Consider the following 17,500-nt stretch of genomic DNA (forward strand, 5'->3'; position numbering starts at 1 on the left):
TTTTGCTCCCACAGTTACACTATCGATTGTTTTATTTTTTTTTTTTTACCAATAAGTTTCATTCTATGTGATCTGTATTTTGTCCAACTGCATTAGGTTTTAGACTATGATCAACCTTTTTTTTTTTTAATATTGCAGCAAAAGAGTTACGCCTGCATATTTTTCAAGTTTATGCTTATTATAAAATTGACTGATGGAACAACTTTTTATTTTATGGCATAAATCTTTCTTAGTGGGGATAGCTTGACGTTAAAAGATTTGTGCATCGCCATGATTAGTAAAGCTATACTAGTCAAGGCCACCCGCACTAGGATGGTTTGCTATGATCGAAAAGCTCAAAATCTGACTCCATCACCAATCTGCAGTGGCCAATGTGGTGAGGAAAACTGGCCAAAACTTAGACATGAATAAAACAACCACGTCTTGTCGTCTAGCTCCAAGGGTTATTGGAACAACTGCCAAAGCTGCTGGGTAGTTTATAACCCACTGAGGGGATGTTAAAAATATCTTGACTAGAAAGAACAACTTTGGGAACTGAACTATGCAGCATACACTGCCAGGACCCTGTCTAGGGAAGAAGACCTTCCTGAGTTACCAGAAGAAATAAAATAAATAAATTAGGATATATCAGATTTGTTTGAAAATAGAAAAACTGGAGAATTTTATGTACCCCTTTGGAGTTAAAATAGGGCCATATATTTTGCCTTAGAGGACAGGAAAGTAACAAAGACAATGGATTGGCTTTTGTTTTAAAGATGTGTTGGTAGGAGAATTTTGTAGTGCTAGTGATAAAATTCCACGATTAATTACCAGACAAAATAAAAAGTACGAACTGAAGATCATTCAAACGTATGTACCCACAACATCCGATAAAGAAGAAGAGAAAGAAACTTTTTATGAAGATCTGGAGATGTATGTGAAAGGAAAACATGTATCAATTTACAATTGTTTTAGGTAATTTCAATGCTATACCGAGTCAAAACAAGAGAGGAGAATCAGCAATAGGTAAACATAGAGTAGGCACAAGAAATAAAAATAGGAAACATATTTGTAGGACTTGTTGAAGAAATAAATCTTAAATTCAAGAACATCTATTTTTGCAAAAAAGATCATACAGAATGGACATGGAGTAGTCCAAATATGGAAAAAAAGATGGATTTTACTCTCAGCGAAAAAAGTTATTTTGGTTAAAAAGATAAGTACCAAGAAAGTTAAAGTCAAATGCCCATAGAATTGTAACAAGCAAGATTTGTTTAGATCTAAGAAAAGAAAGAGAAAATATATTTCAAGATAGAAAATAAGGACTCCTGTAAAAAGGGATAATAATAATCTGATGAGTTTAGTTTAGCAATAGAAAATAGGTACTTCTAGCTACATGATGAAATGTAAGCCGATACGGTAAACATGATCTGTTATTGAAATCAGCACAGGATGCAGGTGGAAAAGCTCGTGAACAAGATCAACGAAATCTGTCAAAAAAGACCTAACATCTAATAAAGAAAAGATAGGAAATGGGGGATTTCCGAAAGAAATGAAATGATATAAGCAAAACATTCCAATACAATAAACAATGTTAGTTTCTCTTAGGAGAAAATAATTAAATCAGATGATCCCACATATACCAACTTAGGAGCTTTGCTGAAGAATTAGAAGATAAGCTAATTACAATTCATGGAACTATGTTGACTAAAATTATATGGTTAATACTAAGGATCAGGGAGAGAGCAACAACGATACGAGAGCCAACTAAAGTAGAGGATCATCTAACAACATCTAAGAAAAGGAAATGGACATGGACAGTAATAATAATGAGACTGGCAGATCATAGAGGGATATTACAAATAGCAAAATGGGTCCATGGCCATTGCAAACAGAATAGGGGATGGAAGGAAAGATAATGGATTCCCGATTTTAAAAAGTTTGCGGGTACACACAAACACGCATACACACACACATTCCCACACACAGAAACATATATATATATATATATATATATATATATATATATATATATATATATATATATATATATATATATATATATATTTATATATATATATATATATATATATATATACGTATGTATATATATATATATATATATATATATATATATATATATATATATATATATATACACACAAACATATATATATATATATATATATATATACGTATATATACATACATATATATATATATATATATATATATATATATATATATATATATATATATATATATATATACGTATATATATATATATATATATATATATATATATATATATATATATATATACATATATATATACATATACAGTATATACATATACTGTATATATACATATATATATATATATATATATATATATATATATATATATATATATATATATATATATATATATGTATGTATATATATGTATATATATATATAGGTAATAGGTTGGTCGTTAGAATATTACCGCATAAAAGCTATTGGGTCCCATGATTATCCAGGCAGTACTACATTGGCTTCCTCTCTCTGTGAATAGGGCTTTTTTTTTCTTCTTTTTTTTCTATACATACACTGAATATTCTGTCCTATTTTTTTTTACATTACCCTCTTGTTTCAGACACTTTTCAACATTTATATCACCAAACAATTCTTCGTCACTCAAGTGGTTAACTAGTGCACTGTGATTGTTCAGTGGCTACTTTCCTCTTAGGAAAAGAAGAATAGACTCTTTAGCTATGAAAAGCTCTGGGAGAAATGAAAATGGACAATAGCCCCTCAAGGCTCATCGTCCGCATAGTAAGATATATTGTCTACAATCGGAAGAAAAACGGAGGGAACTCGTGGAAAAGAAAGACTGAGAAAAGACAAAAAGACATATATAAATATAGCGAACACAGGGACATTTTGTAATCTCTCTCTCTCTCTCTCTCTCTCTCTCTCTCTCTCTCTCTCTCTCTCTCTCTCTCTCATTTTGCTCCCACAGTTACACTATCGATTGTTTTATTTTTTTTTTTTTACCAATAAGTTTCATTCTATGTGATCTGTATTTTGTCCAACTGCATTAGGTTTTAGACTATGATCAACCTTTTTTTTTTTTAATATTGCAGCAAAAGAGTTACGCCTGCATATTTTTCAAGTTTATGCTTATTATAAAATTGACTGATGGAACAACTTTTTATTTTATGGCATAAATCTTTCTTAGTGGGGATAGCTTGACGTTAAAAGATTTGTGCATCGCCATGATTAGTAAAGCTATACTAGTCAAGGCCACCCGCACTAGGATGGTTTGCTATGATCGAAAAGCTCAAAATCTGACTCCATCACCAATCTGCAGTGGCCAATGTGGTGAGGAAAACTGGCCAAAACTTAGACATGAATAAAACAACCACGTCTTGTCGTCTAGCTCCAAGGGTTATTGGAACAACTGCCAAAGCTGCTGGGTAGTTTATAACCCACTGAGGGGATGTTAAAAATATCTTGACTAGAAAGAACAACTTTGGGAACTGAACTACGCAGCATACACTGCCAGGACCCTGTCTAGGGAAGAAGACCTTCCTGAGTTACCAGAAGAAATAAAATAAATAAATTAGGATATATCAGATTTGTTTGAAAATAGAAAAACTGGAGAATTTTATGTACCCCTTTGGAGTTAAAATAGGGCCATATATTTTGCCTTAGAGGACAGGAAAGTAACAAAGACAATGGATTGGCTTTTGTTTTAAAGATGTGTTGGTAGGAGAATTTTGTAGTGCTAGTGATAAAATTCCACGATTAATTACCAGACAAAATAAAAAGTACGAACTGAAGATCATTCAAACGTATGTACCCACAACATCCGATAAAGAAGAAGAGAAAGAAACTTTTTATGAAGATCTGGAGATGTATGTGAAAGGAAAACATGTATCAATTTACAATTGTTTTAGGTAATTTCAATGCTATACCGAGTCAAAACAAGAGAGGAGAATCAGCAATAGGTAAACATAGAGTAGGCACAAGAAATAAAAATAGGAAACATATTTGTAGGACTTGTTGAAGAAATAAATCTTAAATTCAAGAACATCTATTTTTGCAAAAAAGATCATACAGAATGGACATGGAGTAGTCCAAATATGGAAAAAAAGATGGATTTTACTCTCAGCGAAAAAAGTTATTTTGGTTAAAAAGATAAGTACCAAGAAAGTTAAAGTCAAATGCCCATAGAATTGTAACAAGCAAGATTTGTTTAGATCTAAGAAAAGAAAGAGAAAATATATTTCAAGATAGAAAATAAGGACTCCTGTAAAAAGGGATAATAATAATCTGATGAGTTTAGTTTAGCAATAGAAAATAGGTACTTCTAGCTACATGATGAAATGTAAGCCGATACGGTAAACATGATCTGTTATTGAAATCAGCACAGGATGCAGGTGGAAAAGCTCGTGAACAAGATCAACGAAATCTGTCAAAAAAGACCTAACATCTAATAAAGAAAAGATAGGAAATGGGGGATTTCCGAAAGAAATGAAATGATATAAGCAAAACATTCCAATACAATAAACAATGTAAAAAAAATATATATATATATTAGTAAAAATTAGGAAACACTAAAGAAAGGAAAAACCATCAATTTGGCGAAATGAAGAAATAGAATAGGTGTTTACTTCAAATGATGGAGTGATAAAAAAATTCCTAAAAAATATATATAATGCTATACAATAGTGATATGAGAAATAACTTTGACAATAGAAGTAATAAATCAACCAAATCAGTAACATAGGTAGCATTAAGAGAGGTAAATAATGTATTAAAAGCCATAAAAAGAGGGAAAGTAGCGGGTAAAATGGCCTAACAATTGATTTAATAATAGAAGGAGGATTTCCTTTTATTAGTAAAACTTTTTGAATTATCTCATAGTGTCTGCAAGAGTGCTTTAATTCACCCCCCCCCCCAAAAAAAAAAACGGGGGGGGGGTAGGCGGGTGCCACAGAAGGCATTGCCACTCAACCATTTTACTCTCAGTAATACAAAAGATATTTACAAAGATCATATCAGGCTAAATGAAAATAGAGCTGGACTTGAAAGAACCAACAGAGTAGGCTGGCCTTAGGAGTGGGTATTCACAACCAACCATATCCATGTAATTTACCAGTTAAGGGGAATATCAGTAAAGTATTTCAAGCAACTAAATATGGCTTTTCCAAAATAAAAGAAAGTTTTTGATTTTGTCAAAAGTCCAGCAGTAATGAAGGCCATTCAAACACAAAAAATAGACGAATCTTATGTTCGATACAGTTAGAATATGTATAGGTATCTATACATGAAGTACATCAATCCTAAAACTAAATAAATAAAGTGAGAAAATTTTAATTGAGAAAGGAGTTACACAGAAAGACACTATCTCTTTTAAACAATTCACATCATGTCTAAAAAAGTTCTTTAAAATTCAGATTGAAAGAATGTAATTTACCAGTTAAGGGAAATATCAGTAAAGTATTTCAAGCAACTAAAAGTGGATTTTCTAGAATAAAAGAAAGCTTTTGAGTTTGTCAAAAGTCCAGCAATAATGAAGGCCATTCAAACACAAAGAATAGACGAATCTTATGTTCGATACAGTTAGAACATGTATAGGTATCTATACATGAAGTACATCAATCCTAAAACTAAATAAATAGAATAAGAAAATTTTAATTGAGAAAGGAGTTACACAGAAAGACACTATCTCTTCTAAACAATTCAAATCATGTCTAAATAAAAGTTCGTTAAGATTCAGATTGAAGGAATGTAGGAATTAATATTAATGAGGAATACCTTAAAAACTTGCGGATGACATATTTCTGTTTAGTGAATAAGGAGAGCAATTGTAAAAGATGATAGAAGATTGAATAGAGAAAGCTGAAATGTAGGACTGAAAATGAACATAGATAAAAATAAGATAAAGTTCCATGAAAATGCAAAAAGACAAAAAATGAGGGCTATGGACGAACCTTTACAGATTGCTAATGAATATATGTATGACGGAAACACAGTAATTGTTTCACGATGATATGAGACCGCAACTAAAGGAGTGATAAGCACTGGATGGAGAGTATTTGGTAAACAAAATAAAAATTCAAAACGTAAAATGCGGCATTCTCTAAAAAGGAAAGGTTTTAACAGATGTTCCTATAAGTATGAACTTATGCATCAGAAACTTAGAGGCTTACTAAATTGTTAGAACATATTCTAGTTAAAACTCAAAGAGCAATGAACTTTGCAGAATATATGCAAGAATACTTTATGCTTACAGCTTCGAAAACTTCATCATTATGCTAATTCACAAAAAGTAAAACACAAAATATGTGAAACTTCACTGTTCAATAAGTTCTTTCAGTAGTATATGTAGTATTTACAAAGATCATATTTGGGCGAATAGAAAGAAAGCTAGAGAGGTTGATTATCCAACAAAATATCCCTTTAATTAGCCAGCTAAGGTAAAAATAGAGTATGACAAACCAATATGTATGGCATCTATTAACTATGAGAAGGCTATCTTTATAACTCTCCCATTGCACAAATAACCTGTTTACGCCTGTATGGTTTTGAATTATTGTGTTTAAATGTTTGTGCCGTTCTTGACTGGAGTGGGTTGTGTATATAATTTTTCCCCATAAAAGTAAAGTTATTCACATTTGTCTTGTCTCTCAGTTATCACTTAACGGCTCGCTTGCCCTTTTGTTGATTCGCCAAATTCAGGGTTCTAGCCCAAGATCTTTCAGGAGTAGCTAAACAAATGTTCACCGATATGGAAGAAATGGGCCTTTGACAAAAGCCTTCAGGCACATGGTCATCACCCTTACAGATTGTTCTGGAGAAAAATGGCTCTCTGCGTCCATGTGGGGATTACATGTGCCTGAACATCCAGAAAACAACGGATCACTACCCCCTCCTAAACATCGCTGATGTTGCACAAAGCGAAGACTTTCTCCACGCTTGTACTCTTGAAGGGGTATTTCCAGGTACCAATAAACCCAGAAGACATCCACAAGACCGCCATCACCAAACCCATTGGTACATACACCTTCAGTTACTCCTGTTTTGGCCTCCGTAATGCTGGGGCCACTTTTCAACGACTCATGGACAGCATCCTAGTGGGCCTTCCTTCTGTGAATGTTGCGATGACGACATACGTGTGTTATCTTCCGCTAAAAAGGAATACCTCTGTCATATACTCATCGTGAACGACTGCGTACTACATAACGGCCTTTTATACCCGTACGATATGTCTACCTTTGACGGCAATGAAGTGTCATACTTAGGGAACCGCTACCCTCCTGAAGGAATCTACCCCCCTCCCTGAAAAGGTAGTAGCCATTCAGAACTTCCCCAAGCCCTCGACCGGTAAAGCACTGCAAGAATTCTTAGGCATGATCAGTTATTATCATCATTTCTTGCCAGATATTGCCGACACTTTTGCTTCACTCTACGCTCTCTCAAGTTCAAGCCCCCAAAAAACATACAGGTATATAAAGGTTATCAGTGCAATAGGAGGGCAGTAATGATGATATAAAAAATAACAGAAATATTGTTAAAGTGTACAAGTGTGTGTGATACACATACGGTACACTTTTGATTCCGTCAGAACTTCAGCACTATTGAAAGACCTCAAAGTCAAGGAATAGATGATTCTGATATTAGAACGTGTGTAGATATCTATGCAGGAAGTACAAAATATTAGTGAGGAAATTTTAATTGAGAATAGTGTTAGACAAGGAGACAGTATCTCTCCTAAATTATTCACAACATGCCTACAAGAGGCTTTTAAAAAATATATATAATCAGAAAAATGTAGGAATAAACATTAAAGGGGAATACCATAACAACTTAAGATTTGCAAATGATATAGCTCTGTTTAGTGAAACATGGGAACAACTGCAAAAAAAATATTATAAAGGATTTGAATAGAAAAAGCCGAAATGTAGGACGGAAAAGGAATATGAGCAAAAGTAAGATAATGTTCAATGAAAATGCAGACACCCAACAAATGAGGATTATGAAAGAACCTCCAAAGGTTGTTAATGAATATATGTACTTAGGACAAGCAGTAAGTGTTGCCCCATGATATGAAACCGAAATTAAAGGAAGAATGAGCATGATATACAGAGCTTTTGGTAAACAAAATGAGATTATGAAATACAAAATGAGATTATGAAATGCAAAATACCACTTTCTCAGAAAGAAGAGTATTTAATCAGATTGTCCTACCACAATCAACTCATGCATCAGCAAATTGGAACCTCACTGATGTTTTAGAACATATTAATAATGGAAGTAAAGTAATCGTAAAACTAAATAATAATAGTGAGACAATTCCAATTTAGAAAGGAATTTGACAGGGAGACATTATTGCTCCTAAATAATTCACAGCCTGCTTACATGAGGTTTTAAAAAAATTGATTGAGTAAATGTAAGAATTATCATTAATGGGTAATACCTTGACAAATTGAAATTTTCAAAGGATAGAGTTCTGTTTAGTGAATCATGGGAGGAAATGCAAAAGATGATAGAGGATTCTAATAGAGAAAATTGAAAAGTAGGACTGAAACTGAATATGAGTAAAACTAAGGTAATGTTCAATGAAAATGCTAACACACAACAAATAAGAATTATAGCCAAACCTCTAGAGATTGTTAATGAATATACGAACTCGGAACAGACACTAGGTGTTACCCCATGACATGAGACTGAAGTTGATAAAGGGATGAGCATGGGATGGAGAGCTTTTGGTAAAAAAAAAAAAAAAAAAAAAAAGAGAACGTGAAACTTAAAATACCAACTTCTCTAAAATGAAAAGAATTCATTTAAATCAGCCTACTATTATTAACTTATGCATCAGAAACTTGAAGACTTACTAAAGCCTACAAACATGAACTGGTTACAACTAAAAGAGCAATGGAAAGAATGGTGATGGAAATAACATTGAGAGACGAAAACAGAGCAATATGGATACGAGAAAAATGTAAACAAGAGGCTATCCAAGCCATGTAAGAAAAAAAATATGATAGGACATATAATGTGAGTGACTGATAATAGGTGAAAATTAAGATGAATTAAATAGATCCTTAGAGATTGCAAAAAATGCAGAAGAAGGAAGTCGAGATGACATATTGACGAACTAAGATATTTGGGTTGATATACGGGCACAGTAAAACCATAAACAGACTAGAGACGCGAGTGGAAGTGTACGTCTGAGGCCTTCACCTTGCACGGGAATAGATATGGCTAATGATGATAATTATTATATGTACACACACACACACACACACACATATATATATATATATATATATATATATATATATATATATATATATATATATATATATATATATATATATATATATATATATATATAAATATATATATATAAATATATATATATGTATATATATATATATGTATATATATATATATATATATATATATATATATATATATATATATATATATATATATATATATATATACATATATATATATATATATATATATATATATATATATATATATATATATATATATATATATATATATATATATATATATATATATATATATATATATATATATATATATATATATATATATATATATATATATATATATATATATATATATATGCATATATATATATATATATATATATATATATATATATATATATATATATGCATATATATATATATATATATATACATATGCATATATATATATATATATATATATATATATATATATATATATATATATATATATATATATATATATATATATTGAATTGTTCTCTTGTGTTTTCTTCAGCTGTTGATTCTCTTCTCAATTTGTTGGACCGGAACTTACGGTCTATTAAATTTCTTATTCCTGATCTAGATATTAATCTTTGTCACCAATGTTCAATTAGTTCCTTATGCATGTTACATGAGATTTTTTTTTTAATTCTGACCATCCTTTACATTCAGATCTCCCCGGATAGTTCCATCCTGTTCGTAATACTAGGTATGCAGTTAATTCTAATAGTCAGGCCTTCTCCATCAAGAGGCTCAGTACTATACAGTACTCTAGAATTTTTATTCAAGCTGTGACCAAGTTGTGGAATGATCTTCCTAATTAGGTAGTTGAATCAGTAGAACTTCAAAAATTCAAACTCGCAGGAAATGTTTTTATGTTGAACAGGCTCGCGTAAGTCCTTTTATAGTTTATCAATTGAATATCTGTTTTAATGTTGTTAATATTTCTAAAATATTTTATTTCAATTCTCATTACTTCTTAAGACGTTTATCTATTTCCTTATTTCCTTCCTCACTGCGCTATTTTTACCTGTTGTAGCCCTTGGTATTATAGCATCCTTCTTTTCCATCTAGGGTTGTAGTTGAGCTAGTAATAATAATAATGATAATATATATATATATATATATATATATATATATATATATATATATATATATATATATATATATATATATATATATATATATATATATATATATATATATATATATATATATATATATATATATATATATATATATATATATATATATATATATGAACTAGTGAATTACATAAATTCCAGAACTCCTAAACTCACCTGCATTATATTACATAATACGAAACACAAGATAAAAAGTACGAGCTCTGAGAATAATACTCAACTCCCAGACGAAAATGTATATGAACACAGAATATCTGAATGTCTCATTAGATTACACTCAAAATAAAACTGGGTGATTCCTTTTAATGGGAACTATTCTTAAATCATCGTCTTACTTAGGTTCTTAGTCAGGGGATAGGAGCAAAGAACTGAGGTCAAAGTAATATTCTATAAAATTAACAATTGAAAAAATAATACCAAAAATAAATCACTTGAAATATAAATCTGAGCTAAACCTTAGACTAAGAGAAAAAGATACTTCATGAAAATTATACAATCACTTGTTTCACTAAAAATTAATATATAGAAAAAAAATCAATTTAGACAATTATTGAAAAAAGTCGAGACTTTAACACCATAAACTATAAACAAAATTTACACTCACATATACTTAACTCTTACTCTTATGTCCTCAGGCTCCCACAAGGTTACTGAACATTTAAGCAGAAAGGAATTTACTTTCCTGTTTAACCTAATCTCAAAGGGCCGGTCACAATAAAAAAAAAATGATTTTTATAACAACCCTGTACTGACATATACATCACTTCTTATAGCTCAAAGCTATGTTCCTATGTTGGAACAAACACGAATCACATTTGAGAGAAAACACTATTCACGTTTGACAGGAAACTCTATGCACTTTGGAGAGGAGATACGTATTGACTGGATAGATGCTCATGAGAACACTGTCGGACATTGGCTCTTTCTGATGGTCACGCTGGATCTCTCTTGTCTCCTCTGCAGTGCTAGGCTCTTATATATCAACTTAATTCACTGCAGAATCTTCCAGTTCGTCCGTCTGGAAGCATGGGGTTATGGTATAGCAGCTTCAAGGTTTGCCAACTTGGCAATATGGAAGTAAGGTACTATCGTCAGTTGGTGAGACTACTCTCTCATCTAACTTCACTCACCTCCTCATGTAACATTGAAAAAATAAAAATAATTTTTAGTCTTTAATTTTCATGCATTTTCCTACCACGTGGAAACATATTGCAATCCGTACCGTTTGTCATACAACATAACTTTTTAAGAAGGTTACATAAGACTTCGTAATAAAACTATACAAAATAAAAATTAAATTCTTTGAAATGACGTAAATTTACATATACGACACTGAATGAAATTACAACTAAATGAATGAAGAAAGTATTATGTAATTTACATACATTACTCAATCCTACGTGAGTGGGACCCTCCTTACGAGCAGGCTATACATCTCTTAAATGCACAAAGGAAATACGTGAATAGAATAATCTACTGTACTCTCATGAAGACCAGCTTTGTATAAATAAACAAACACACATATATATATATATATATATATATATATATATATATATATATATATATATATATATATATATATATATATATATATATATATATATATATATATATATATATATATATATATATATATATATATATATATATATATATATATATATATATATATATATATATATATATATATATATATATATATATATATATATATATATATATATATATATATATATATATATATATATATATATATATATATATATATATATATATACATAAATGCATATGTGCTCTTGTTTATGCCGGGATGGAAGAGACAGCTCAACTTTCCCCAATAATTCCAGCGGATTTTCTAATCATAGATAAACTTAAGAGACAATTTCCACTAACATCACCTTAATTGCCATAAAAAAGTAAAATCAGTGGTTAATATTATTCCTTTTCAAATATTTAGCATATTGTTCTAAGGTTTACTAGTAAAAATATATCTTTTGTTACCCATATACATATGACTGTATTCACAAAATCCAATTGCCAGCTCCATTTCGTCACCCTCCCCTTACATCCCTCGATAATGGAACATGGAAATGTCACTTCACAATTTCTATTCATGGGATCTAAGGCCTTATTTAATAACTGAAGCTCACTTGATATATAAAAGTACAAACTTATATATCTTAAAAGAAAGTAATAAAAAACGGACAATACTGAGGCCAGTTCATTTGATCAGTAAAAAATAACATGACCACTACTCCTGTAAATTGCCTGATCTAATATTTCTCAGATTTTAATTGCCAGATGGCAAATCAATACTATTATTCAAAATTATAACAATCCTAAACCCCAATCCAGTCTGCACTACATAGACCAGAATGCATGACACTTGTAAATGTTTTCCTTTTTTTTTTCTTGCAGATCGGGAAATGGTCTGATGTTACTGGATTGGAGATAATGCCTGTTAAGGATATACGGCTGTTGACAGAACAGGTGCCGCTAGATAAAACGTACATTGTCACATCGATATTGGTAAGTCATCGTACTCTCTCTCTCTCTCTCTCTCTCTCTCTCTCTCTCTCTCTCTCTCTCTCTCTCTCTCTCTCTCTCTCTCTCTCTCTCTCTCTCAAAAAGTTCCGAAACAAAGCCCACTAAAGAAATGCACAAGGATGGAAATTAGGCAATATACCTCCAATCTACAAGAGAACAAAAGAACCTGACAATTACAGAACTGTGTGGGTAACTTCAGAGCCTTGCAGAATATCTTAGTCAATTATAGTTGATTCCAAAGTAGAACATATAAAGAAAAACAATCTTCTGATGGACAGCCAACATTGTTTTAGACATAAGATATCCTGTGTAACAAATCTGTTGGATTTTTTTCCACAACATGCGTAGCATTCATGACAAAATCCGGGAAATAGTTATTACATTCCTAAACTTTCCAAAGGCTTTTTTCAAAGTCCCTCATAAAAAGAAATGGTCAAAACTGCACTGGACATCATTAATGAGACCGCTGCAAGGATTGAGGATTGGCAGACAAACAGAAATCAATGGAGAAACCTCAGAGTGGGCAGCAGTTACAAGCAGATTACGTCAAGGATCTGTCCCTGGTCCATTACTATTTCTAAGTACATTCAAAACATATAAATAATAATAATAATAATAATAATAATAATAATAATAATAATAATAATAATAATAATAATATTATTATTATTATTTTAATGATAATAACTTCAATAATCTTAATAGTTATGATTTTAATAATTTTAATGACAATGACTTCAATAATAACAATTCTAACAATTTTGATGATATATATGAGATTACCTAATAGAATAGCGAAATTTGCCGATGATACTTAGTTAGACATAAACGCCGCAAACTCATTGGTTAAAAAAAAGGGGGCACCGGAATTCCAACTGTGGGAATTGCAAAGTTATGCATATAGGTTATAGTAACCCCTAAATAGACTACTCACTGCTGGGTGAGTAATACAGAAAGAAAGATATTGTACGACAGCTGTCTAGTTCTGGGTTCCAAGTATTCAGGATTTCAACAGACTGGAAGTAGTAAGTGCTAGGTCCAACAAATTAAATACAACATAACGACTATTTGGATATAGACGGAGATTGGAATGTTTGAACTTATTTGATCTACAAACTCGACGAATAAGGAGACAGGTAATAGAGGTATTGAAAATTATTAGAGGAATAATAAATTGAGGCTATGGCAACCTCGTTACGCTTAGCAAATACCAGTCCAGATCGTTCGTTCGTTCGTTCGTTTGGCAGCTTGTAGGAGAATTATTTTTTTTCTAAGTATAATATTTAAGAACAAAAAAATTTATGATGTTTAGGGGAATTTAGTTCCGGTTAGTATTATTAAAAAAAAAAAAGAGGGGTAACATTAGTCGGTATATTAATGAACAGGGAACATTAAGTTTATAAGGGAACGTTATTACAGGGGTATATATTGATTTAACGAATACATGCAATTCAAATTAAATTCAGTACAGAGATAACTGATGCAAACTGAAATTGAAAAGATACAATACCACTCAATGGAGTTATTTCCTTGCATTGAAAATAACAAATACATGGAATAAACTTCTAGTAGATCTAGGGGACGATAACACGGTAAAGAAATTCAAGAATAATATAGACAAGATCAAAATGTCTTACACACATCCAACATACTTGTAATCTCTCTCTCTCTCTCTCTCTCTCTCTCTCTCTCTCTCTCTCTCTCTCTCTCTCTCTCATTGAAACTTCAAGTTTTCATCTCTCTTTCTCTAAGATTTTAAGCATCTCTAGAAGGATTACCTTGCCAAAACAGGTGGAGGGATAATGTTCGATGTCAAAAATCACAGAAATCCAATAGAAATTAAATTAGAAACCTAATATGAAGTGACAGGTGCAAATATCAGTATCATAGGAAAAAAAATGTCCATACCAGTAATATACTGACAGACTACCATATTAGTCGCAAGAACAGGACGAAGAGCTGTATAAACAACTGGGATAAGAAATAAAAAATAAGGTAGCGCTTCTAATGGGCGACTTCAATGCTGCAGTAAACTAGGACACTTTGAATTCTTCACCATGCGCAGATAAACACAGGCTACTAGAATCTTTCAACAATGAATTTATCGATTAGTGCGCGATAAACAAACTAGGAGCAACAACATACTAGACACTGTGCTACCAATAGAACAAAATTTCGTATCCAGTGTCTCAGTAAGCAAAAATATTCGAAAATAAATTGACCATAGAATTGTTAATTTTCAGGTAAATATATTTTATCTAAGAGAAAGGAAATTATAAAAAAGCTAGGTAGCTAGATATAACATATGGAATTCCCCAAGAATTTAGAATATGCTGAATTATTATTATTATTATTATTATTATTATTATTATTATTATTATCCAAGCTACAACCCTAGTTGGAAAAGCAAGATGCTATAAGCCCAGGGGCTCCAACAGGGAAAAATAGCCCAGTGAGGAAAGGAAATAAGGAAATAAATAAATGAAGAGAACAAATTAACAATAAATCATTCTAAAAACAGTAACAACGTCAAAATAGACATGTCATATATAAACCATTAACAACATCAAAAACAAATATGTCATAAATAAACTATAAAAGACTCAAGTCCGCCTGGTCAACAAAAAAGCATTTGCTCCAACTTTGAACTTTTGAAGTTCTACTGATTCAACCACCCGATTAGGAAGATCATTCCACAACTTGGTAACAGCTGGAATAAAACTTCTAGAGTACTGCGTAGTATTGAGCCTCGTGATTGAGAAGGCCTGGCTATTAGAATTAACTGCCTGCCTAGTATTACGAACAGGATAGAATTGTCCAGGGAGATCTGAATGTAAAGGATGGTCAGAGTTATGAAAAATCTTATGCAACATGCGTAATGAACTAATTGAACGACAATGCCAGAGATTAATATCTAGATCAGGAATAAGAAATTTAATAGACCGTAAGTTTCTGTCCAGCAAATTAAGATGAGAATCAGCAGCTGAAGACCAGACAGGAGAACAATACTCAAAACAAGGTAGAATGAAAGAATTAAAACACTTCTTCAGAATAGATTGATCACCGAAAATCTTGAAAGACTTTCTCAATAAGCCTATTTTTTGTGCAATTGAAGAAGACACAGACCTTATATGTTTCTCAAAAGTAAATTTACTGTCGAGAATCACACCTAAAATTTTGAAAGAGTCATACATATTTAAAGAAACATTATCAATACTGAGATCCGGATGTTGAGGAGCCACCGTCCTTGACCTACTTACAATCATACTTAGAGTTTTGTTAGGATTCAACTTCATAGCCCATAATTTGCACCATGCACTAATTCTAGCTAAATCTCTATTAAGGGATTCACCAAGGAATCCCTTGAGGAAACACAAAAATCCTCCCAGAGGTAAGGGATGCAAACTGGAATTAAAAACATAAAACACAAGTCAATGTTGAACATTATTAATATACAAAATACAAGGTACATAGAACAGACTTCAAGCGGATATTGTTAGTAGGTAGTAGGTTGCTCAGGTCACCAGCCACCCGTTGGGATACTACTGCTAGAGAGTTATGGAGTCCTTTAACTGGCCAGATAGTACTACATTTGATCTTTCTCTCTGGTTATGGTTCTTTCCCTTTGCCTACATATACATAGAATAGTGTGTCCCATTCTTTGCACATCCTCCTCTGTCCTCATACACCGGACAACTCTGAGGTTACCAAACAATTCTTCTTCACCCAAAGGGTTAACTACTGCACTGTAATTGTTCAGTGATTACTTTCCTCTTAGTAAGGTTAGAAAAGACTCTTTAGCTATGGTAAGCAGCTCTTCTAGGAGAAGGACACTCCAAAATCAAACCATTGTTCCCTAGTCTTGAGTAGCGCCATAGCCTCTCTACCATGGCCTTCCACTGTCTTTGGTTAGAGTTCTCTTGCTTGAGAGTATACTCGGGCACACTATTCTATCTAATTTATGTTCCTCTTCTTTTATTAAAGTTTTTATAGTTTATATAGGGAATATTTCTCTTAATGTTGTTACTGTTCTTAAAATATTTTATTTTTCCTTGTTTCCTTTCCTCACTGGGATATTTTCCCTGTTGGGGCCCCTGATTATCCAACTAGGGTAGTAACACAATAACGGAATTCAAGAATAAGTTGGATAAGATCATAAAAAACTCGCTCAATGTTTAAAGACTCTTTGGGATATCCAAAGTCCTTGTATCTTACACACACACACATTTTCTTTTTTCAGTAAATTTGCAGCTTCAAAATTCAAATAGAAAAACATGAATGCAGGTTTCATCTCACACTGATAAATGTAATCTTTAATCTTAAGACACCACGGACAGCTAATTTATATATATAAATATATATATATATATATATATATATATATATATATATATATATATATATATATATATATATATATATATATTTATCTATATATATATATATATATATATATATATATATATATATATATATATATATATATATATATATATATATATA

General features: G+C 31.4%; 1 protein-coding gene across 1 annotated transcript in view; it reads left to right on the top strand.

Annotated features, from left to right (window-relative positions):
* The window catches only part of LOC137644477 (glutamate receptor 1-like), a 1,072,045-nt gene that overhangs the window by 962,355 nt on the left and 92,190 nt on the right, over nucleotides 1–17,500 (top strand). The window contains exon 10 of the mRNA XM_068377451.1: nucleotides 12,869–12,979. Within this exon, the coding sequence (XP_068233552.1) occupies nucleotides 12,869–12,979 (111 nt within the window). The remainder of the gene's footprint in view (nucleotides 1–12,868; nucleotides 12,980–17,500) is intronic.

The sequence above is a fragment of the Palaemon carinicauda genome, chromosome 7, assembly GCF_036898095.1.
Source record: "Palaemon carinicauda isolate YSFRI2023 chromosome 7, ASM3689809v2, whole genome shotgun sequence".
Classification (NCBI taxonomy): domain Eukaryota; kingdom Metazoa; phylum Arthropoda; class Malacostraca; order Decapoda; family Palaemonidae; genus Palaemon; species Palaemon carinicauda.